General features: G+C 37.0%; 1 protein-coding gene across 1 annotated transcript; it reads left to right on the top strand.

Annotated features, from left to right (window-relative positions):
• Positions 1-3,394: 3,394 nt before the first annotated feature.
• LOC140341208 (uncharacterized) lies at positions 3,395-24,588 on the top strand. Its single transcript, XM_072426771.1, has 10 exons — positions 3,395-3,446; positions 5,228-5,344; positions 6,895-7,041; positions 7,355-7,495; positions 8,960-9,144; positions 18,695-18,755; positions 20,357-20,476; positions 21,290-21,439; positions 22,656-22,799; positions 24,381-24,588. Exons 1-10 carry the CDS (start codon positions 3,395-3,397, stop codon positions 24,572-24,574), a joined length of 1,311 nt encoding a protein of 436 aa, XP_072282872.1. The 3' UTR covers positions 24,575-24,588.
• Positions 24,589-26,424: the final 1,836 nt, after the last annotated feature.

The following is a 26,424-nucleotide window of genomic DNA, read 5'->3' as shown; positions in this document are numbered from 1 at the left end:
TAGTAAAGGATTATAGGCAAACTTAGTGATTTCACTTGTGTGTGTATGTCAAAATACATTTAAATGTACACAAATACATATGCATTTTAGTTAGTACTATTTTACTGGACTGGTGTGTGTGTTGTGTGTGTGTGTGTTGGGGAGGGTTGGTAAGTTTGCTTGGATGGTATGCATTGATGTGATTTTTTGTAATCCTCATGATTGTTAGCTTCATCTGTTGATACAATGTTTGTGTGCCTGGTTTCTGTAGTTTAGCAATTCGTCAGCAATGTTTTGTCATTTTTTCCACAAGTATTGAGTACAAATGTCTGCATGGTTTCCACACTCCTACTTGACCCCCCTCGTTGCCTTTGTCCCATATTGCTATTTGAATGTATTATGTACATAGTTCTTTTCTGAATAAATTGTCATGGTTTTACTTTTTAATAGCCTGACATTTGCACTGATGTTGATTTGTCCCCACACAACTCCTGTGTACATTTGTAGTAGCGTTATAGGTTTGTTGTCATTGTGCTGTGCTGCCTGATCTTAGCACTATTGTATACAAACACACTTCCACTTGCTGTACAAACTGGTTGTCAGTTAGTTGTCCAGGTGAGTTGCATACTCGTTCTAACACACCTGATGGTGATGGAAGGAGGTCCAGGTCCAGGTCCAGGTTGCCAAGCACAACATCAAAGCACATTGACTTCCAAGCTCACAAGCAGGGTCAGACACTCTTAGAAATGAACAGATGTTGTGTTGTTGCTTAACTTAATGCTGATAAATAGTGGAGTGTATGCATTATTTAGGTGTTTACACAAAACAAATAGTACTAGTATCTAAAACTTCCAAGGCCAAATTCACTTTGTGCCAAACATTTTTTTTTGCTTTTTCATTCCTTCAGAGTGTTTCTGCAGGTTTGAATGGCATTTTAAATCTTGGCCCACTATATAGAATTGGCTTACTCACCTCAGCTTGGTAGTGGAAGCACATAAAGGTGGATTCCTCCTTTAACCAGAAGCAATATCCTCCATGAATGTTGCTTGTAGCCAAGCCCATGACATCAGAAATCATAGGAAGAAATAGGCAATCTTCTCAATGTGAAGCAATATGGTCTAAAAAGCCCTCTTTGCCTATTTCTTCTTGTAATTTCTCTTTTCTATGTATATGTACACATGAGTGCATATCAAGCAAAACAAGCAATATACACAAAAAAATACAAATTTACCTGAATGAGGACTGTGCAAAAGTGCGGTGCATTTTTCAACTGATAAAACAGTTCAGGCGCACATAGCAGGTATATTTAGATACATATATAATTATATACTACAATAATTATAAATATATATAATACATTTTTATTATTATTGTTATTATTGTAATTACTATTGTAATTACAATTATATACATATACACATGTGCTTGGACCTTTTGTGGGAAAATCTAGTCTGATAGCAAAGTCGAGGCTTCGCTGCGGAAAGTCGCAATATTTACCCCCAGGTTGCTCCTCCAATCAGGCATCGTAAGCGTTTAGATGTAGGGGAGTTGAACTCCGTTAACTCTTGCCCATCAGGAAAGAAATAAGTCATTTTAAAGTATGCTTTTTCTTAGCGTATATAGATGTTTCAAACATTTGAACAGCACAAATATTATTTTTTAGGGTAACGTGTGCCATTAGAAAGAATGCTTTTTTAGGGGGACAGTGACTTTTAATGCAAGCCCGCCAGTGTAAAACTGCCAGGGATGCGCAGCTCCAGCAGTGAGATCATTTCTGTTACTACCTTCTGCAGGAATACGCCAGCGCCTGAAATTTAGTTGATAAGTTGATGGAGGGCTTACAAATTTTGGATCATGAATACAAATGCACAAGCGAAATCAGAAGCTCAATATCTCTTGCTAATGGGATATCAGCTCACACGTCTTGTTTGCTGGGTTAGTCTTTTCTGTAGGGAGGATGGGGATTTGCTGAAATAGTTTTAAAAACACAGGTTCAATACTCTCTCTAAGCTAAAAATCCATGGCAGGATGGAGGGTGACATGACATTCCCCAAGAGTAACCTGGAAATCCTTTGTATGTTGTGTAAGTGAATCAATACACTAATGTTGGGGGATTGATAAACAATGTACATTCCCTGTTATAAATATTACCAATAGTAGAGTGAACCTTTCAATAAATGGGTGTGGGTTTAGGAGAAAAGAAACAAGATCCACCCTAAAAAAAAAAAATTCTATTTAGGAAAAAAAGAACGTCAAGAAGACTTTAGCCTTTTTTGTTCTGAAAATATTAAAATATTTTTTTAGGGAAGGGAACGACATCATAAAACTAATCCCCTGGCAAGCATGTAGATTAAAATCAAATGTCCACATAAAGCCTTATGATGTTACAGAGAATATCAAACTAACATGATTAATAATAACATAAATTCAAGCAGTATAGTAAAATACAATGTTTTTCTAGATGAAATTTTCTGGTTCCAAAACTACGCGTTTCGCAGACTTATATAAGCTTCTTTAGCCTAGGAAGCTCTGGTTATCACATTCTCCATAATCTCAAGCATTCAATATAGATCATAATCCGGTGTTGTCTGAATGTGTCCTAACCATATGAGCTTTGTCAAAGTACGCCATTCAATACTCTGACTATGGAGATGACAGACAGGTGCTGGAGGGCCCCCGAAAAGACTTCAGTCCTGGGTTCTGAAAGAGTTGCTTCTTGCAAGTTGAGATTGTCTACTAAAATCGAGTGGTGTAAACAAGCATACCCATGCAGATTATAAGTATTCTCCAGACACTAATGTCCATTTGTTTGTTAATCTTATGTAATAAGGTGTATAATGATATATAGGTTTGTCCTAAGCAGGTTTAAATTCTCAAACTGTTGACTGACTCATCGGGCATGATTTATTAAAGCTCTCCTAAATTGGAGAACTTAGACTATGATGGATAAACCTGGCTGATTCAGCAAACCTGGAATGGATTTCTTGAAAATCCTTTACCATTACAAATGAATTTAATTCTGGTCCAGATCCATTCCAATCCAGAATTTTAATAACTCAGGCCCATTACTTTTGTGGGAAGTCCAGGCATCCATCCACTGAAAGTGTTTGGAAATGCATGATAATGTGCATATTGCAGATGAAGAAATGATTCTCTTCTCTTTTTCATTTTTGAAATTATAGAAAGCTCAAGGAAGCTTAACAGCAAGGGGAAAATTATTACATCCCGTCAATCAGAAACCTTCATATTTCATGTCACACCTGTATCTTATTTATAGGACACAAAAATCGTACACTCCCCTAAAATGCAATGTGCTTCACAAACTGGTTTTATATTTTTAACTTTCCCTCAAGGCAAAAAAAAAAGTATAAAATTGTGTCCACCTAACACGCACATCAGACTGTGACCCATCATCATGGCATTTCTATTTGAGATTCTGGGACTCTTTTTAACTTTGGTAACATCTGGTAAGTACTTAAAAGAGTAGAGGGAGTTAGCCATTTCCACACATCTTTTGTAGACTAGGGCATTTCCACCATGAGCTGTTTTATTTATTTGTAAATATGTTTTTATAATTTATTTGGCTATACCACACACCCTATACAGCTAATATATAATATTGGAATGAAATATATGTTTTTTCTTTTTGGGGTGGAAGGCTAGGAAATGAATATTATTTTCTAGAAAGGATATTTTATTATATTCCTAATTATTTAATTTTATGTTTTTGAGATATAGGCCCTGATTTACTAAAGCTCACCAAGGCTGGAGAGAATACACTTTCTTTGGTGAAGCTGGGTGACCTAAAAAAACTGGAATGGATTTCCTAAAATAATTTGCTATTTACCAGCAAATGTTTTGAATCCTGGATCAGATCCATTCCAGGTTTGCTGGATCACCCAGCTTCACTGATCAAAGTGTATTCTCTCCAGCCTTAGTGAACTTTAATAAATCAGGGCCATAGTGTCAGTTTTCTGAAAAAGAAAATTCTTGTAAAACAATTATGTATTTTTACTTTAATTTAACAAATGTTAATATTTTAAATACATTTAAATTTGTCTTATTTAATTATATACAGAGCATGGCAAACAAAAAAATAATAATAAAACAATAATAAAAAAAGTTAGATTAAAATAAACAATAATAAAAAAAAAGCTAAGGAAAAAATAAATATCTTAATTAGTGTTGTTATTTTTCAACCTACAAGTCCTCTTTCACTGCAATAGATTCAGTTAGTTATTGTAATTAAAACTTTTTTTTTTTTACTAAATGTTCGTTACAATAATGTATGAGTAATCAATTACTTGGTTTACTTACCACATTATGATATGGAGCTGATTAATTAAGACTGGGGAAAATAAACTATCATGGGAGAACCTGGGTGTTCTAGCTAACTTGAAATGGATATAGTCCAGGAGTAATGAACTAACCAAAAATAAGTGAAGGATTTTGAAGAAGTTTTCTGGATCATCCAGGTTCTTCCATGATAATCTATCTTCTCCGGTCTTGGGGAGTTTTAATAAATCAGTCCCATTGTGTGACGTGCTATCCACTGTCTTATATTGACAAATCTGAAAATGAAGAGTGAATATGCTGTAGAAGACTCAGTAGTTGCTTAAGCAATACAAATTTTAGTGTGTGTGTGTTTTAAAGTCATGTTATATTTCCAAATACATAAAAGTGCTATTTTGAGATTTCTTGCTAGTTCTGTAAAAGAACAAAAACTATGGGGTGTGTTTATCTGGCAGGCAATCTGACATTCACCAAACCTTGATTTTTTTTAGTAAATGTGTTTTTTAAAGCTAAATGAATTCAAAAACCTCTAAATAAGTAAAAAAAAACAAGTGCATTTTTCTGTAAAAGAAAAGTTTTTCCAGGCTATATTTTACTTTTAAAGTATGAAAAAAACTTTTTAACTTTTGCCTATCTATATTTCCTGACATCTCATTCACAAGCTTGTAACTCATTTACAAGTGTGTTACTGCAATTCACACCACATATTTGTATAATGATCTGCCTTTCCAATGCACCTTCTCAGTTTGCATGCATTGCAGGACAGTACAGCACAAGTCCTTCCAGAAATGTTCACATTTTTATATGAGTTTAGTGCAGTCAGGTCCTAATGGGCTCCCTAACACAGCAAATAGTATCATGCCTAAAGAATGGACCCTGGTAAGTCTTTTTAGTGGCTGCAGGGTTATAGTTACAGGGCTCATGATAATTCTAGCCATATTTTCTTCCTGCATAGGTTACTCACTTTCTTGCATCCAGTGCTCATCTGTCACATCAACCTCATGTACCGGTCCCAGTGTCACTTGTGCTTCTGGCTATCAATGTGGTGCTCAGTACACAGCAAGCAACGCAGGTAAGTTCTACTCGTAGTTCTCATGTAGAACAGGTAATACAAATAACCCTTTATTATTCCAGGTTATTCTAGGGGAAGAGTATTATGGGTAAAAATATGCAATTTGTTTCCTTAGAGAGTTTTTACAGTTTTATTATTTCTCCTAAAACTATAGAGAGCTTTTTTCACAATATAATTACAGGTTGGCAATAAAAAATTTGTCAACCTCTGGACCTGAGGTGCGCCGGATTTTTGAAAATTCTGGAATTTTTTTTTATACTTATCTCCACACACAGGTCGTCTTCCTCAGCGCCATCAAAACATTAGTGGCCCAACAGAGTACTGCAGTCCCTGTATTGAAATTGTGATCCGAAATTCATGCCGGGAAACTGAAGGAACTGTATTATCGAAGGCCAGATTATAAAATATTTAAAATATTAAGATAAGGACTTGATAAACATATGAGGACTTGTCAACATATGAGTTCAATTTGATACCTAGGTATGATAAGTCCTAAAAAATCCTACGCATTTTGCAGCATTTGCTTCCTCAGGGGATGTAGGGAGTTGGGTATCAGAACTCAATGATTAGACTCATGTGAGGGTAACTGGTTAGTTTCGTAAATTCAAGCACTATTTTTCCGAGGAGTAGTAATCTCAAAGGGAGGTGTAGGAGCCTATTTGTTAAATTTAGGGAGAGTTTTTTTGCCTTGGTAAAGCCAAATAGTTAGTTGTAGGTGAAGTAAGGAGGCAGCTACAAGTTGGTGTCTAGGGTCAAGGGTATTCTTTTTAGCTTGTTGGTATCTGGGGTCGGGGGTGTCTTTTGTGTAACAATTAAGAGTGTTGGCTTATGTGGAGTTTTTAAGAACTCATGAAAAATGTTGCCTTTCAAAATGGTTTTCCAATTAGAAATCCCTTAAATGGAGACCCTTACTGATAACTTCAACCTTAACAAAACGTCTTGCCCACAAAACCCTTAACTTAGCCCCTTCAATTGTAATGTATTGTAGGATCACCTTGATCATTTTTGTATTGCTGTCTGTATCCCTTCACTTCCTTTGAGTCCTTGGTTTTAATGACAATTTTAATAAAACTTTTTAGAGTTGTTACCCAACCAAGAGATGAGGAAAAAGGAAAACATTCCAGTAACTACAGAACACAAGATAGAAATTATCCAAAATGTGGAGAGATTTATTTCTTTTTTCTGTTGGGTTTCCATAAAAAATGTAAAAGTAAGTTCACTCAAGGAAACAGACATACATATGTATAATATCCCAGGGAGGGGACCTCAGGCGGCTCCTTTTGCACATGCCTGGGGCTTTCCCAAAATGTAAAAAAAAAGGTGGGGGCTCCAGTTGGCCGCAAATGCCGGAAGGAAGAGGGAACCCAGGATGGCATGGGCCCTACTGGAATCAGAGTGTAAAGGGATCAAAGAATAAGTTAAGTGCTGTATTTTTTGTTTTTTTCAAAATGAAAATTTCACTTGAAGCACCAAATTGTTACTGTAACAAATGTGACCAACATTGAAACCAACTACCTTGGAAAAATAATATAGTTTTTTTTTACTTGTAGGTACTGTTTCCAATAATCAATATACCAGGACATGTTTTCCAGAAAACCAATGTACCTTAAGTGGAAGTCTCAGCACAAATGGAGCAAGAATAAAGTCAGCTGTGTCATGTTGCAACACTGACAACTGCACCCCAAGTTTACCATCCTGTAAGTTACTCTTTTTTTGATTTTGCATAATGCTGGTAATTTTCAAGCAGATTAAATAAAAAAAAGTCTTAAAAATGAAATTACTTTTGGATTCTTTAAGAAGATTGGGCTTCCTCTTGGTGGCAATTGCTGACTGCCCCTTGGAACGCTTTTTTATTATTTGAGTTTTTATTCATCATGACAGGTCTCCACCATTTTCATTGTTGGGATTGTTAACAGTTACTTATCTCACACAACAGGAATTTAATGTTAGTCTAGAGATCCAGTTTATTTTCCAGCATTTATAATGCTGTCCTGTTTTTCTTCCCCTAAGTGCCTGGAGATAGCTCAGTATCCAATGGGTTGACATGCCGATCTTGTGTCTCAGCTGACTCTACTTGGTGTTATACTTCAGATACCATTCAATGCACTGGTAATGAGAACATGTGCCTCCTTCAAACTACCAAAATTTCAGGTAAATGTTACAGATGTGGGTAACAATTTTCTAAAATCTGTGTAATGTTTGTTTTATGACTGAAGACGCAGTTTAGCGCAGCCTGTCTAATCCTTCCAACGGCGTCACTTACAGTCTGTCTGTCCTCTACTCTGCAGCCTGCAGCATCCCCAGTTTCCTTTAGCTGTGAATGTTCTCTCCACATCCCCTGCTTTGTGACTGTGTTTAAATGATGTGCTGCAGCCAATGAGCACCGTAGTTCCTGGCTTGATCTTGGTCTGCCATTGGCTGGTGGTCCATTAAAGCTTCTCTACTTTAAAGCTCCCAGGCACCAGTTATAGTGTTTAGCTTGTCTAATAATAGCTGGTGGTGTGATTTCCTGTTTGACTATCTGTTGCTGACTCTTGCTTGTGACCCCGACGCTGCTCATCTCAAGCCCTGGATACCTTGTCTAGTGGCCTGATACTTGTGTATAACTCTTGGCTCTGTTTATGGACTCCTGTAAGGCATATCTGTCGAACACCTGGCAACTGACCCATACTTTATGACTTTACTTTTGTTCTCTGTCCTGCTTTCTGGGCTCTTTGTTCTTTGACAGTCCTTCGCTAGAAGTCATCCGTTGCGTACTATATTCCTGGGGCAACCTTGTGCTGAGACGGTGCAACATGCAATAAATGGAGGCTTACTTTTTAGATTGAGAGATTGGCACCTGGTGAGTAGGGATCAGGAAGAATGCCACAGGCATTCTCGCAAAAATTTCCTCGAACTTTCCATGGGTCCGGGAAATTTCGCCGAACCGATTTAGCTGACCCATCAGAATATCCGTGGGAATCCTCCTGTGCACTTGCCCTCATTTAACCTTTAGTGCCCGGGGAGGCAGGAGGAGTACCGCGGCTGCAATGCATTGCCCTCATTTAACTTCTAGTGCCCGGAGATCATGCAGAGGAAGGTTCTCACAGCTGCATTGCAGTCACGGTACTCCTCCTAGTGTGAGTCATGATTATTCATGATGAGCACAGCCCTGGGACTCTGTGTTCTTGGATAGAGAATCTCTATCTAAGAACACATACTACAGGGCTACAAGAGCAATCAGCTCCACTTCCCTGATTGCTCTTGCAGGTCACAAAAAATTTGATCTCGATGGCCGTTCTCGCTTACATGTTCGGTACATGAGAACGTCCCGATTCGCCGCAAGATCGAATTTAAAAATTACGCTCACTCATCCCTACTGGTGAGTACTAGTGCTGGACCAGAGACTTCCACACACTTTCCAGTATTAGCTCCACTTGACAATATGACCAATGATATCTCATTAAAAAAGGTGACCGACTTTCTGGTTGACAATTAGATAGCAGGTCCGAATGAAAATCTATACAGAAATCACCAAAATGACTAAGAAGTCTTTTTATCATATCCATTTCATTTAAATTGTATAGTTAATTTCTAAAGGTTTTTGATATCCTTCTCTCCTAATTCTTTTTTCAGGAAGCGTTTCACTTTCAACGGCTATTCGTGGTTGCTCCACGAAGAGCTTTTGTGACTTTGGCAGCCAGTCCTCCAGCATTGATGGACTATCTACAGAGGTTAAGTTTATCTGCACTAGTGGAAGTATGGGTCTCCAAAAAGGCATTTACCTCCCAGCTGTGATTTGCCTTTTCTTCCTCAAATTATTGATCTGAAGTTTTGACATCATTGATGGGGATAAAAAAAAAGTCTCATGTCTCTCATCTTCAACCTATTACTACTACTACAGCTTCTGTCTTAAAGAAAAATAAATTGAAAAGAAATGCCATTTGAACGACTTACAGATTGTTTTTATTATAATCAATAAAAGTTTATGTTTTAAAAACCATATTCATAATTCTTCCTTGCATTTGGCTTTGAGTAATAATTTAAAAAATTGTTCATCTATTAGTGTACTGTACTGCATTTCACCAAAACATCAGTCTACAACACAGATCATAATAAGACTAACCATGAAAAAAGGGCCTTTACTGGTATAACAATATTAGACATCAACTAGTAGCATTCCTTGTTTAGGATAAACATTAAAATAATAAATCAATAATCATCATATTTAATATAAAGATTTTTTCATTGTATACAGAGGTGTGTTTGCTGATGAAACTTTGGGTGAAACGCGTAGGGTACCATACAAGAGCCATAACTTTATTATGGTAAACAGATTAAATATTATAGATAAAGAATGCAGGCAATAATATCATGAATTATTAAATTGCATTTGATCTCCACCATCAAGTGTCAGGATCCACAGGTCAGCTATGCAGACATTCAGGTTCGCTTTTCAAGCAAAACATGCTTGCGGTTGCAAATACCTGAGGGGGCATGTATAGGCAATTTCTTTTAGCTTTTTATAGCCTGCAAAAGCTGCGTGTTTTTGTTCTATTCGGCAATGTCTGTAGCAAAAGGGCAGAAAAAAACGGCTACAGAGGACTGGAAAACTTAGGTGTGAACATAGCCTAATGGGGATGTTTATAAAGTCATCATCCAATAATTCAGAAGTGATTTAGCAGGCTTTTCATATGCGGGAGAGGAGATATCATTAACTTTAAGGATTTGCTCTGATCTTTTGATAACACCGGGGAACGCATTTTTTGTTGAGTTAGATCTTACACTTGTTCTTTTACTAATTTTTTTGGTGGTGAATCCAGAATTGCCCCCAGTTTTTTGCTATCACCTCCAGTTTTTACAATACATGGTACCCTCCATTTTTTGTCAAAAAACATACAAATTTTACATACAATGAAAAAAAAATGAAATAACTTGCATGTACTGTTTATAAGATGCTTTTGTTCATACAAAGGATTTATTGTTACTCTATGACTTCTTTTACAGTAAAACATTTGAAAATGAATCAGGTAAGCAGTTAAGATAAAAATGTACCCATATAGCTTTTCTTGGAGTGTTCAGTGTTAGGACAATCCCGCCGGATGCTCCAACAATAGTCAGCCATCATATGTACATCCCATCTACCCTGATACCATTCTTTCATGAAAAACTGTATACAAATAATGACCAAACACATCAAGATAAAAAACACACACACACACACACAATAACCTTTTTATTATTTATTTATTTATTTTATTTTACTTTTTATTTATTATTATTTTTTTTTATTAACAAATTAATTTTAATTTTGCCATCTTCGTAGAAATAATAATGATTGTTTTCCAGGCAGGTTGGCAAAGGAGTAGAAAATGCCTATTATTCAGTATAAATTACAACACATATGTGTTTACTGACATTTAAATTACACATAGCAGTATTAAAATGTACACGTCTCGATGACTCTTTATTTGGGATAAATAGGAAAAAAAATGTGGAGAAAAACTAAAAGTTTTTTTTAAAAAATGCCTCAAAAACATACTGGTTATCTTTAATCAATGACTAAGATATATATATATATAGTATATAGTATATATATATATATATATATATATATATATATATGTATATTATATAATTTGATTTTATAATTTTATATTTTTACATTTTTTACAATTGTATAATTATTATTTGTTTTAAATATTTTGTATTTATTGTTTACTAAATATTATTTTGAAAATTTCTATATAATTTGTATTATTTATATGTATTATTTTTATGTATCATTTTTTGGTATGCAAAGGGGTTTAAAAGTTATCAAAGCATAAATAGGTGTAAAGCAAAACTTCAAAACTTGATATAGTAATGAGGTCTTTGATGACATAAAAGTATTCTTCGTTCACTGCTCCAGGCCATTACATATGTTTACTGTAAGATTATGACATTGAGTTATGATTTAGCCAAGTTTCAAGCTGTCACATGACAGCTGTGATATAAAACAAGACATCTGAATTAATAGAAAGTGATATTTTGGAGAGGTGTGTTCAAGGTGTGCACATTCCATCACGATTTTTTTTTGAGTGTTTCCTTTTAGAATGTGAATCACCCTACAGGGATCCTAAATGATTTTTTTTCTAGGTGACGTCTGAGGTTATACTATAGGTGTTTGCATAGGTTGCCCTTCCCTAAAGTAAAATTTTGCGTTGCTGCATTTTTTTCGCCCTTCCTTTTTGCCGTCACTGTCACCCAGTTTATCTTTAACATTGGACATTTGATAAAGGAAGCCATAAAAATTTCAGACAGAACATACATTTTACACAGATCTACAATTCCTAAATGGTGGCTTGTAACATGACCCTTTTTGGAATCCTTTTTGTGTTGGCTGCACTTACAGCTACAGGTACGTGTGTTTTTGGCTGGGTGGGATTTGATATTCAGGAAGAAATGAATCGGTTTTGTCTTTTGGCTCTCAAGCTACTGTTGAAGGATCTATGAATATTTACAGGTGGTAGTTAGAAACAATAGTGGTGCTTGTTCCTGCAATGCACCCGAACACATTGTACAGTAGGGGGCAGCACAGAACACATGGCTGGGGGGGCAACACATAGTACATCCAGTGGGCCTGAATTATTAAATTGACAATTAAAGGAAAACCTTGGTGATCCAGACAACCTGAAATAGATCTGTTCCAGGGTTTAAAGCATTTGCCAACTGAGAACAAATGATTTTTAAGAAATCTATCCCAGGTTTGCTGGATCACCCAGGTTCCACTAATGGTAGCCTATCTTCTCCAGTCTTGGAGAGCTTTATTAAATCAGGATCAGTATGTTATATTTTGTGTGTATTTTATTCATATATGCAGTATTATATCACAATTACTATTATTTTTATCTTTAGGTTATATTTATTTTTTTATATATACCTTTCCTATTGCCAATATTGCTTTGGTATTTATCATAGCAAGGAAACAAGGTAGTTCACAATGTTACTATAGACTAGTCTACAAGCAGACAAAAACACAAATGAACATATTTATTTTGATATTATTCTATATTTATTTTTAGTTAAAATTATATTATTCTACATTGATCTTTTTGATCTTTTGGGAAAAAAGTTTCAGTATATAGGCATGTTATTATTATTATTATTATTATGTTGTTGTTATTATTTTAATTTTATTGTCATTATTTTGTTTTACTGTTTAGTTTATTTTTTATTTATGTTTTTTTTTTGTACAAGGGCATTCTATTTCCTGTCAATTGTGCATGTCTTCTTCTGATCAAAAAAATTGCTCTGGAGTAAGTGTCGTGTGTCCTACAAATTATGTCTGTGGAACCAAGCACACAAACATGACGATAAGTATGTTATTATTTTCTGAATTGATATACATATTAAAATTTAATATCAATAAATATAAATTAATAATATATTTTAGATAGGAAATGCCATATGATATATATATATATATATATATATATATATATATATATATAGTATTATTACGTATTTATGTTTAATGACTACAAAAAATACCTAATAAAAACCTTATCAACTGATAGCATTCTGTATGCTTTGCTGACTGTTGCCAATTGCATTGTTCTAAGCTCCCTGGGATGTAAACACTCATTCATATATTTTTCTCAGATGGAACCAGCACTCTCACAGTGACCCGACTGTGCTCACCCCTGGATCAGTGTAACATATCTGGAAGTATGACAATTCCCAGTGGTACGGTACAGATTGGCATGACTTGCTGTAACCGTGATGGTTGTGACCCAGGGACACCAACCTGTAAGTAACATTTAACAGTATTCAAAGAATAAAAATGAAAAGTGCATATTTAGAAAAATAGGGGTAAAACAATAGTCAGGTGTGTGGTCAGCTGCCAGAAGCCACTATTTGATAAATAGTGACTAAAATTACAAAATTATATTAGTAAACATATATATATGAAACAGAATTTGTTTTTATTACTTGAAATGGTATTAGCAAAAAAATCCTCAGGTTACCAGTAGATGGTGCTGTGCCCTTATGTCAAGTAGGTAACAAACTTGGTGTCAGGGACATCATGTGATTATTCAATACTTTACTTGAGGACACAGCGTCAACAATAATGCACAAAGATGACTTAGCCAGTGATCCATCATAATCAACTGAAAAGTAAAAAATACTTTAACCTGTAAAAAGGGGGGAAAAGAATCTAAACATACAGAGCCTCTGTGCCTTTTATGTTTTTGCTTTTAAAATAAATGCTTTAAAATACAAAGCCATATATTAATTTATTTCTAATTGATGATTATGTAATTCTGTTGATGATTAGTGTTATGACATTTAGCAGTGATGGCTGCACTTTGTGTCCAAGGTTTATACTTGAGTCAATGTAGTTTTCCTGTTTTTTCCAGTTACACATATAGTGTACTCCAGTCTAGGGCCACATACAGTCAATGAATTTTATATTAACAGAGTGATTTTGTGATCACACAAACTAAATTTACTACTGCACTCGAATAAATTCTAAAAATGTCTGGTGGGCCATGTTTTTGAAGCACTGTGGTTGGTTACCCCTTTCTTACAGTAATCCTACAAGTCAGGTGTTCTCAGCTCCACCTATCAAAGTCTCCCACAGTCTGAACAATAAACTAGAATAGACACAGAGAACAATGACAGTGTATAAAATACAATCATCCATATGAACTACCTTTTTTTTTCTTTTACAGTGTCAGGCAATACAGATAACAGCACAAATGGAAAAACTTGTCGTTCCTGCCTTACAGTCAACTCTGACTGGTGCTACACATCTGACACCATTAGTTGTACTGGATCTGAGACAAAATGTCTTCTCCAAACCACAAAAATAACAGGTAATATAACAATAAAAAAAAAAATCCTTAAAATCGCCAATACTGCTGCCTAGAGGCTGTGAGCACTTCGAATTGGAGCTCCATGCGTTGGATGTGTTGGTCTGCTAGTGATCCTGACCCCTGCACTCTCTTTAAGACAAGCAATCTAGCTCTTTAGCATGCTGTAGGCACACTAGTCAACAGTATCTTACAGCTGGAGTAAGTCTCAGGGAGGCAGTTAGTGTATCCTGCAACCAGTAGGTGTTTTCTGCAGCCAATTAGAGTTTCCGACAGATTGAGACTCCTGAAGCTGGTTGGGGTATTATAAAGTCATTGGGAGTCTTGTACAGCTGATGGGAGTTTCCTGCAGCTGGATGGTGTCTCCTACAGCCAATGGGAGTCTTCTACGAGTGTTGGGTGTCTCCTACATCTCGTGGAAGTCTCCTATAGGCAGTGAATTTCTCCTAAAACATGTGTCTCCTACAGCCCAGGGGGGTCTTCTACAGCCAGATTGAGTTTTCTACAACTGGTAGAGTCTCCTCGGCTAGTGGGGGTCTTATACAGCCAGTGGGAGTTTTGTGTAGCTACAGGGAGTCTCCTGTAGCCAGTGAGTGTCTTTTACAGCTAACGGGAGTCTCCTACAGCTGGTGAGGGTCTCATGTACCCAATGAGAGTCTTGTGTAGCTAAAGGAAATCCCATGCAGCCAATGAGGGTCTCTACAGACAATGGGTTTTCTACAGCTGATGGGGGTCTCCTACAGCCAGTGTGTGTATCTCCGCAGCCTATGGAAGTCTCCTACAGGTCATGAATATCTCCTACAGTTTGTGGGTTTCTGCTACACCTGGTGTGTTTCTCATGAAGCCAGTGGGGGTCTTCTACAGCCAAAGGTAGTTTTCTACAACTGCTAGAGTCTCCAGCAGCCAGTGGGGGTCTCATACAGCTGATGAGGGTCTCATACAGCCAATGGCAATTATGTGCAGCTATAGGGAGTCTCCTTCAATCATTGGCTGCTTTTACAGCCAATGGAAAGTTCCTACAGCTAATGGGGGTCTCATACTGCCAATGGGAGTCTTGTGCAGCTGATAGTAGGCTCCTGCAGTTGGTTAGCATCTCCTGCAACCTATGGAAGTCTCCTACAAGTGTTAAACATTTCCTACAGCTTGTGGGTTTCTGCTACAGTTGGTGGATGTCTCCTGCAGTCAGTGGAGGTCTTCTACAGCCAAAGGTAGTTTTCTACAACTGTCAGAGTCTCCAGCAGCTAGTGGGGGTCTTATACAATCAGTGGGAGTTTTGTGTAGCTAAATGGAGTCTCCTGCACCCAGTGGGTGTCTTTTACAGCCAATTGGAGTTTCCTACAGCTGGTGAAGTCTCCTACAGCTGGTGAGGGTCTCAAATACCCAATGAGAGTCTTATGTAGCTAAAAGAAATCCCATGCAACCAGTGGAAGTCTTTACAGCTGATGGGCGTCTCATACAGCGAATGGGAGTTTGTGCAGCTGACAGGAGTCTCCTGCAGCTGGTGCACGTCTCCTGCAGCCTATGGAAGTCTCCTAGAAGTGGTGAACATTTACTACAGCTTGTGGGTTTCTGCTGCAGCTGGTTTGTGTCTTCTGCAGCCAGTGAGGATCTTCCACAGCCAAGAGTAGTTTTATACAGCTGGTAGAGTCATGTGTCTCCTACAGCCCAGGAGGGTCTTTTACAGCCAGATTGAGTTTTCTACAGTTTTATGCCGTGGATGGGGTCTCATACAGCTAGTGAGGGTCTCATACAGCCAATGGGAGTCGTGTGCAGTTGAAGGGAGTCACCTGCAACCATTAGTGCTTTTACAGCCAATGGGAGTTTCCTGCAGCTGATGGGAGTCTCATAGAGCCAATGGGAGTCTTGTGCAGCTGGTGACTGTATCCTACAGATATTAGGTGTCCTGAAGATATCTCCTGCAGCCAACGGGTCTCTCCTACATCCAATGCATCTTTGCTACCCGCCAAATGCAATACTTACCATTTTTTTATCTGCACCCTCTTTATTTTTATAATTAATGGAACTATGATTTGTTTTGTGCAGGGACGCAGCCAGTAAACATGGCTATTAGAGGATGTGCCACTGAGAACATATGTAGTTTCGGGAGCAAGTCCTTCAGTTCGAGTGACTTCACATCTACATACAATTATATCTGCACGAGTGGGAGTATCAGCACATACAGTCTTGTCACTGCACAAACCCTACTTTTAATTCTTTTAGTGAAATCTCTATTATAAAACATTTATGATCTGCAATCATTTTATTTATATTTCTGATGGTCAAGTATATTGTGTAAAGTATTTATTACCTGTAATAAAGGCGAGGCATTATTTGTTTCTACTGTGTGAACCTACCCACGGGGTCAACTTGTAATAAATTTAGTACAAAGAGAACTTTGAAATGCATTAAAAAATGCATCATATTTGTCCATTCTACACTTTAAATACGTGAAAAGCCTGAATAGTCCTTTTGTACCAACTGTGACTGGTGGTGAAGCTGGAATTCAAGTACAGAGATTTCTCATCTGTGAAGTCCTACAGCAAAATCAATAAATACTAAGTGATGTAATGCCCAAGCATCCACTTACTAATGGATTCCCATTTTTGGGTGGGTGGTCCTTCGAATCAATTTAAAGGTCAGCTCTGTTGCCCATTTATGTATTTTTCTTTCAGTAATAGAATCTACTGTATTTATAACATATGATAAAACATGGGTAAATTTTGTAAGATATGTGAATATCAATACCTATTAAAAAATTGTGTTTAAATGTTGGTTTGCATGGTTTTTATTTTGGATCCTTCACTGTCTGCACAGTTCAGATGTAATTTAATAAGTAAGTGCTGCACGTACTCCGAGCCTTAATAGCTATTGGCTGTTTCATAGAAATCCTATCATGTTATGTAAAACATTAAGAACAGTTTCTTCTGAATTTAGGTCATTGAATAGGGAAGACCACATTTTTTTATTGCACATTGATAGTGTACCGGTACTTTGCATTTTAGGTGTTTGTGGATTTCCTGAGGTGCACTGCAAGTAACTGCAACCGGAGGCTTCAAGCTGTGTCTCGCCCATAGAGGATGAATGGGGGTGGTTTGGGACGCTTGCCAACCACCCTTTAAAATCAACACCAATGCAAGTTCACTTTTAACAAACATGATGGCAGTGACTGCTTGGCATGTATATTTCATATTGACTGGCTAGGAGCCATCTTTATAAACTAGGTATAGTTGTACGTTTACATTTGAATTTGTGATGGCTATGAGACACACAGCATCTCATAAAAAAAGGTCAAAATAATATGGAGTAAGATTCCATATCTATACAAATGATCACCAATTTTTCTAGTTTAGTACAAATATCCTGAACATAAAAAGAGTAAAATATATAGAATACATCCAGAATAAAATCAGAAATCATTATTTTTATAAATAATACAAAAACTTATTTTTAAATATTTCTCTTGGGCCAAGTTCTGAGGATCTCCCGTAACCCCCAACAATTTTCAGCAAGCTTTACATTACACATGAACAATCTACAAAATTCAATATGCAAGATAGTGAAAATTACCTTAATTTTTGTGAAAATGTTTTGCACATGCTTACAGGTTATTTAACAAGGGTTTAACCCTTTTACTGCCAGTGGCATGTAGATAGATACAGGTAAAGTGCGCTTCGTTCTTGCTTGACAAAGTAATTTCCAAAACCAAACAGTTGCCCCAACTTCTTGCCTTGAAAATTTGAGTAACATTGGTTTATTGTATGTGTATTGTATATAGGGTCTGATAAACTAAAGCTCTCCAAAACTAGACTATCATGAGTGATTCTGGGTCATCCAGCAAACCTGGAATCTGCTAAATACTACATTTTTTTTTTTAAATCCAATCCAGGTTTGCCAGATCACCCAGGTTTTTCCATGATAGTCTATCTTCTCCAGTCTTGAATTGCTTTAATTAATTACACTCAATACATCAATCAATTCGTCAGTAGGTCTCACATTCTAATATTTTCAACTTAGTCATTTTTTTGGTAGGAACCAAACCCACATAAGCAAAAAGAGAACATACAAATGGCATGAAGATTTCCCTGCTGACCCCCAAACCTGGGACCATTAACCCTCCATGTCGCCTAGATTGGGGTAAGTGTTCTAGGCATGTATTTCCCTATGTGGCCACCAGGGGGAGCTTAATTCTGTTTTTTCTTTTCTTTTTTACTCCCTTTAAAAAAAGATCTGAAAATCAAAGCATGGACAAGTGTTCATAGATTTCCATTTAAGACATATTAAACTATGAAAATAAACCTGAAATAGTTGTAGATCCACATAGCTGAATGGTGAGGATTTTCTGACTTTTACACCCATCAGTAAGTCAAACTGCTAACAAAGCTGAGACCCAGGCTGTAATAACTGCACCCACAACTGGAATTTATTCTAAGTCAGCTTTTACGCAATGTCACTGCTCCCCACCACACCTTGAACGAAAAGTAGATGGCAATATTCAATAACTTCAAATGGTGAGATCCTCCAGACCAGGATGCTTTTAGTAACTTTATTTGTTCTATCATCGCTCGTACTATCTGGTAAGTTTTTTTATTTGACTTTTTTAAATTTTTGGTTGCAATCTTCACTTGTAATGCAAATATTATGTTTTTATTAGTTACTTGTATTGTCTTGATGTTTGAGCTATAAACTAGTTTAGGGGCTATATCTCTTTCTTGGGGTCTTTTATTGTATTATCATTGTATAACAGTCATAAAAACTGAAGCTTCCCTCGACCTAATAAATGCCCCCCCCCCCCCCCCCCCAGATGTGAGTGTATTCGGCAGCAATCTGATTCTAAGGTCAGGATTTGTATTCTGTGTTTACTCCCCTTAGACTTTAAGGCAGGGGTGTAAAAGTCTGGCCCCGAGAGCCAAATCTGGCCCCCAATGTCTTTTTTTTGGCCCCCAAAAAGGGATAGGATAGGATATCTGCCTATGTGTGGCCCCGCATTGGACTGTTTTATAGACGCAAGTAATGCCGGGAATTTAAGTAGCGGGGCTATTTCAATGAAGAGAGAGTTCCAGCCCCTTATTTGCAGCGTCTGGCATTTCCAGCACCCTCCTCCCCCCTTACTACTCCAAGGCATGGATATTATTATTGTTAGCCTGTGCAAAAAGGTTACCATTGAAATTTAACTCAGAAGGCTACAAATAGAGAAAGAGGCATATGATTTTTTCTTAAATAAAATTTAAAAAAAAAAAGTCATGCCTCTTTCTCTATTTTAGGCTTGTTCCAGATTGAATGTGAAGCAAAACCTCTTTGTTTCCATATGAAAAGGTTTTATATTTAATGAGAAAGAAAAATTTCCTCAATTTTTTCAAACTTTTTCAAGGTTGGCCACCGACTTTGTCTAAGTTTTTAATTTTGGCCCTCTGGTTTGACACCCCTGATTTTATGGATCTTGACTAAAAGCTAACCATGACTTTGGGCCAGTTGGGTGTGCTATACGTACATTTGCTTGCAATAAACATTACTATAAATTTCAAGTTTTTATTTAACTTTTTTTTACCTTATGTTCACCTTCAAAGAGACATTGTCACCAACCTAAAAATTACAACCAGAACCACCAAAGTATTTTCAATGCTTAGTGCAGTGGTTTTCTATTCCATAAATTAGATGTATCAACTTCCATTCTTTAGATTAGGTTTGGCATAATGTTGTGACCGGTTTTACACCAGAAGTCCATCCTCTACCCCCCAGTCCCAGGCATATCATTGCCCTCCCCTTCTTCCCGTCGGCCAAGCTCCTCAATAATTTTCCTTGGTAAGTAGATAAGACGAAAGGTATAGAGCAGAGTTTATCATCCTTTTTAACATGGGGGAACACTTAAAATAACTTTCAGGTCCTCAGGGAACCCCTTCTATAATTACTTTATCCACAGCTCACAGTACATAGCATGGAGGTCAATGGGAAGAATTGCCTCGTACATAGCTGGCCAGGGGAAAGAATGTCAGCCTTACAGATAGCCAATCTATCATTTTTGCTAAAATTAATAGGCCAATGATACATATGTAAAATTTGTGCAAACTCTTGATTTTAGAGTTGTTTTCAGCTTTGGAAGCTTTGCTTATTTTGCTAACCAAGATGAACCATCAGAAAACTCTAATGGAATACCTGCTGTGATTTCACTTTATTATAGATGGCGCTCTATTATGCACAAAATGTTCACACCCCTCATCTCCAGAATGTACGGGAAACAGTGTTACCTGTCCAAATGATGATGATCAATGCTCCTCTACGTACATCGAAATCATTAAAAGTAAGTCAAAGAATTAAAGAAAGGAAATCTGGTTTTAGATGTTTGCTGTTCTGTCTTCCAAATGTAAAATTTCAAGTTTGCTTTTGCATACAAAAAAAAAAACAGAATGTAACTGGTATTAATGTTTGGAGAGTTTAAACTAGGGAATATCAAATTATCAAAGGAAGTGAAGTGGAGTAGGACTCGAAAAACTCGATAGACTTGTCTTCTGATAACCTGTGTATGTAACTATATTTTGTTTATTTTTTCATACGAAACTGAAATATTTGTTGGTCAAATATATCTATATCTATATATATATATATATATATATATATATATAATAAAAAAGGTATATAAATAGTGTGACATAGTATGGGCTAATGATGATAATGAATCATATATATTCCAACTATTGGAAAATCACCCAGCCATTGCTTGTCAATTTAATGTGCCTTAATGCTTTATAAAAACAACAGAATCACATTTGAAACGTCAGACTGAACAAAGCCAAATGTTCTCTTATGTTACTTTGTTTTTAAACCATGGAGGGCTTTTTAATAAGAAAGCCCCAAACTGCCTTATCACTCATGTTGCCTCAAAGATAGAAAAGTCAATTTTGTTTTATTGCTATCAGAAGAATAATACTCATGATCCTTCTTCATATTGTTACTGTAAAGCAAAGAGATTTTGTCTTATATTAAAAGTTTATTATTATATAACCAAATCAGTTTTTAGCCACCCTACACTTGCAGAATATCAGACAATCTAGATTTAATGTAAAATGAATCTACAATTTTCACCTACAACTTTACGATTTTTTTTTTTACACAGATGAAACAACATCCGCAAATTTCTTCAGATCTTGTTCTCCAAAAACAAAATGTAACATAACTGGTAGCAGCACTTTCCCAGGAGGTTCCCTAAGAGTTGCAACATCCTGCTGCTTAGCTAATGATAAATGTACCCCTGATACACCAATATGTAAGTATACTGACCAGGTCTATACAGTCCAAAAATATTCCACTCCTCCCTCTCCGTCTCCCACCTTTTCTTCCCCCAACCCCCTCTCCATGTGCCACTCTTACCCACTCCTCTCTCTCTTTTCACCTTATTTGAATTCTTCTGTCAATTCTCTCCCATTGTTCTCTTCTTCTATTCATTCCTCATCTTCATTTTCCTATCATCTGCCCCCCTCTCTCTTCTCTTGTCCTCCTTTTTATCTCCCCTCTCTTCTTCCCTCTCCTTTCTCCCCTCCTCTCTTCCACTCTCCCTTTCCTACCCTTTCTCTTTCCTTACTTGCCCTTCTCACCCTTTCCCAGTTGCCACTCTTTCCCCTCCCTCCTTTTTCCCCCCCTATAAAAATACTCTCTTGCCTCCTCTTTTCTCAATTCATTGCATATCATCCTATCTTTCTTTCCTTTTCTCTGTTTTCTGCCTCTTGCTCTGTTCTTATGTCCATATCCATTTCTCTTCACCATTCTCCTATTCCCACCCCTCCTCTCCTCTTCCTTCCTCTCATCTCCTCCTCCCCTCTCTTCTTCCCCCTCCTATCCATTCCTCTTGTCTTATCCTTCTCCCCTCTTTTCTCTTCACTCTCCTCCTATGTACTTTCCCCTTCCCACACACCTCACTCTTCCTTTCCCCTTTCCCCCTCCAAACGCTTTCTCTTCCCTCCACTATTCCTAAATATTTGCCTATGATTCCATCTCTCTTTCCATTTTCTCAGTTTCCTGCCTTTACTCTATTCATCTCTCCATTATTCTTCACCATTCTCATCTTCCCTCCTCTTCTCTCCTCTTCCTTCCTCTCAACTCCTCCTTCCCTCTCTTCATCCCCCTCCAATCTATTCCTCTTGTCTTACTCTTCTATTTTCTCCTTTCCTCTTATGTACTCTCCCCTTCCCATCCTTTCCCTTTTCCTTTCCCAGTTCTTTCACCTCCCTCTTCCATTTCTCTTTGTCACCCCTCCAAACATGAATTACCTATCATCCTATTTCTTTTTCCAATTTCTCCATTTTTTTATTTTGCTCTCTTCTTCTGTCTTTCCTCCTCACCATTCTCCTCTTCCCTCCCTTCTCCCCTCTTCCTTCCTTTTATTTCCTCCTTCCCACTCTTCTCATCTTCTCTTTTCATATTTCCTGTTCTCCTGCCAAATAAAAATCTACTAATCTACGGTATATATCATTTCTATTTTCTAGTACCACAATACAACAATACAGAACAAAATGGACTAACATGTGGGCAGTGTCTATCAATCAACAGTGATCAGTGTACCTCCGATAACAAAATGCTCTGCTCAGGCAATGAAACAACATGCTTACGCCTCGCTACAACAGCTACAGGTAAATCCAACCTCAGTATACAAGTAAATATATTTTATATGTTGCATAGTTATTCTAGACAAGTAAAAGGTTTTCTTTAGACTGTTTTATCTCAGTGACAGGGACACTTTAATGCCCATTTATCTAGATCAGTGTTTTTCATCCAGAGTTCGGTGGTACTAGTGTTCCCCCAGCACTTAGTAGGGGTTCTTCTTCAAGGAGAAATGTGTATCTCTCATGTCAGTTACCACTGACACCAATGATCTTTTGGGGTATCTGTTAGAGCAATGTTTCTCTACATCGATGCCCCATTTTACTCCCATGGAAGGGGTAAAAAATGGGCAGCCCTACAGAAACATGGTCCAAGCTTAGTATCTAGATGGAGTCTTCAGGTCCTCCCCGTTTTTGCATGGGTATCTCCAATTTCCTTCTAAATGACAAAAACATGGTGGATTAGTTGACATCTTCACAAAAAGTGGCCTTGGACTATATTATAGAACAGCATTTGTAAACCTTACATTGGGGATCCCTTGAAATAACCTTCAAGCCTTCAGGGAACCCCTTCCATAATTACTATATCCACAGCTCACAGTACATTAGTGTGGTGGTCAGTAAGAAAGTTGCATGTTACATTGGTGGACATTGGGAAGAATGTCACCCTTACAGATAGCCAAAAACATCATTGGTGTCACCTAAATTAACCTGAGAATCACCAACTACTCATTGATCAAGCAACCCCTAGCAACTTCTGGAGGAATCTTGGTTGTAAAATACACTATGTTAGGGTGACCTTATTCAACTGGTCAAAAATGGTATAAAGGTGCATTAAATGCAATGGCAATATATGTTTAGAGGAAGGATCAGCAAATCCTAAAAGTTGAAAGTTTACAAACTTGCTGGAAACAATATTAAAGTCTCTAGGGTAGGGGACTCACATTATTAAATTCTCACATGAATAAATTCTGGCTAGTAAGCAACCTTTTGCCAAAAAAGTCGAAGAATCTATGGCATGGCCAAGGGAGACATGAACCATTGTCCCAAAAAATAGCATGTCTCTCTCATCCCTCTTTTCCTAGGAGCTCCATGCAGAATGGATACTGTGGGCCCGTCTTTTTACAAGGGGGCTGGGTTGTCCATTCTTTCACGTTATTCTCTCTTAGGACTCTGTTTACCAATGAGAAGGCTGTGCACTGCATTACTGGTTGTACCTTAGTTCTGCTAACCAACTTAAAAATGTTCCAGCCAAAAGTTTATGAACCCTTAAACGTTGCCAATCCTAGGAATTCCTTTAGTAATGGCAAACCCAATCCTCATCCCAGTTGTGATATCATTTTATTGCAAATGTACATTCTGTGTGCAGAGGAAGTAAAACACCTGTTACGTCTTTGGATAGCCTTTCAGAAGGGTTCCATTGTCTGATCCATATGGGTTCTGGGGGAGTTTTTATGTATCTGTACTCAAGATACCATTTAGAAGATATGGCCCAATAAAACAAATGGGGAAGTGCCATAAAAATGTATTTCTCATGCAAAATCCATAATAGTACCTTTGTACATTTTATCGATGCCAAATTGTAATAAAATTGTTGTATTTTCCGTGCAGGGTATGAAGCAGCAGCAATGACGTTGCATGGTTGTGCTACAAAAAGTATCTGTAATCTCGATAGCCAGCTTTTCACCACCAACATATTGACCGTTAACTACAAATACATCTGCACTAGTGGAACTCTTGGAATCCATTATGGCGCCTCTGTGTCATTGACTGGTTTTGCTCTGTTGCTAAAATATTTATTTTAGATTAGGGAAGAAAAAAATTTTTTTTTAAATCAGCAGGTTATTTTTTTTTTAAAACCACTTTTAAAGCCATCTGCCAAACTAATTGCAAAGAGGATAAACCCAAATTTTGCAAGCAAATTTGCTGGGAGTGTCAAAGGGACTTGTGTCCCTAGAGAAAACGTTTACATGTCAATTTTTCCATAAATCAAAGTTAAGGTATTCTCGGGAAAGTGTATATATAAAACACTTGTTGTTTTTGTCTACTTGGGACATGTCCCCACCTTTTAAAAATTTGTGTCTTTATTAAGTTAACACTTTTAATAGCATTACTTTTTTGTGCAATATTTGTTTATTGTATTGTTATTTATTAATAAAAACATGTAAAAGGTACAGAGGTGAATATTCTATCTCCTTTAGATTTATAATATACATTATGATTTTTTTCTGTATTTGTTATTTGTGTTGTTATTTATTAATAAATGTGTAAAAGGTATAGATGTGAAAATACTCTCTCCTTCAGATTTGCAATATACATTATGAGAAAGTAAGACATTGTTAGTTCTTCCCTGTACATATTAAGGGGACCCAATCACATTAACGAACTGCATAAGGAATGCTCATGCCTGTAAAGGAACGGAAGATACCGCCTTCTCCTGCTTTCCACATGACTGAATGCCGCTTCATCATTGCAGGATAATAGCACTTCCAGGTGTGTTGATCTCACTGGTTCCTCAAGCTACATTATTACTGTTTGCAGCAGGAACATGGAGGTCAACAGGAGGAAGCAGTGAATAATGCCAGATAGCAAGATGATTGACATGCCCAGAGGGACCATTTTTTGCAAATTTTCATTACAAAGTTCATTTTTATTACAAAGTAAGAGAAATTTCTTCTAATGGAGCCCTGCTAAGGAAGACAGGAAGTAGGAAAAAAAAATTTGGGCTATTTGAGGCTTCTTCAAAAAGTTTCTGCACATTTTTAACAAATTACATGACTTTTCTTTTTTTTTCTACATAGTTACCTTCCTTTGTGGTGCATTTTTCCCAGCATCCTAACAAATTTTTTACCATTAGCAACAACAGAAAAAGCGTATGACAAAATGCTCTTCCTCTTTGGCAATTTTATAAGTTTAGCAGCCATCTTCATCATACCTACTAGATTGTAAGCTCTTCGGGGCAGGGTCCTCTCTTCCTGTGTGCACCCCCTATTTAATTTGTACAGCACTGCTCAATATGTTGATGCTATAGAAATCCTGTTTATTAATATTAATAATAATATTAATATTAATAATAATGTGACAATTTTTTTACTAAACCACAAGGTCAGCCAGCTTGCCAGACAGGACCAATTACTACTAATCCCACCCTTACCAATTCCAAAGAAAATTGTAAAGTACAAATATTTTTTAAAGACCCCCCATATATATACTTTCCTAAAAAATGGAAGGTCCACTTATGTTGGCCCGATCTCCTCAAAACATGTATAGGTGATAAAAATATAATAATGTAAAGGAGAAAATTACAACTATACTTAATTTATCCCCGACTTCTTCTTCCCTGGAGCTACAGCAAGTCAGATAGAGCTTGCTTCATTTTTTGGCTGGAGGATGTCCAGCACAGTCCAGCCTAAATGTCCTTGGCCCGTATTTTTCATGCACTGGAGTTCAGTTCTTGTACTCATGAAGGTTCAGTATCTATTCAGTACTACTGATTCCTGTTTTCTGCAATTCATATACAGCGCCCTTTCAGCCCCTTTCATAAGTCAAGATCTGCTTGTATTAAAATGTGTCACACTTACCTGTTCCTCACTAAAACACAGGCATCTCTATCCTGCGCATGCTTGCAGTTCTGTCACTGGGAGTGCCTCTGTTT

The sequence above is a fragment of the Pyxicephalus adspersus genome, chromosome 11 (genome assembly GCF_032062135.1).
Source record: "Pyxicephalus adspersus chromosome 11, UCB_Pads_2.0, whole genome shotgun sequence".
Lineage (NCBI taxonomy): Eukaryota > Metazoa > Chordata > Amphibia > Anura > Pyxicephalidae > Pyxicephalus > Pyxicephalus adspersus.
The sequence above is the reverse complement of the archived record's forward strand: the minus strand, read 5'-3'. Positions and strand labels throughout refer to the sequence as shown.

What these genes read in the sequence shown, in the direction of transcription:
- LOC140341208 (XM_072426771.1), top strand. Translation starts at nt 3,395, where the DNA reads ATGGCATTTCTATTTGAGATTCTGGGACTCTTTTTAACTTTGGTAACA. An exon ending in TCAAACTACCAAAATTTCAG is followed by an intron (nt 7,496 to 8,959) that starts GTAAATGTTACA and finishes TTCTTTTTTCAG; the next exon opens with GAAGCGTTTCACTTTCAACG. An exon ending in CCTCGCTACAACAGCTACAG is followed by an intron (nt 22,800 to 24,380) that starts GTAAATCCAACC and finishes TTTTCCGTGCAG; the next exon opens with GGTATGAAGCAGCAGCAATG.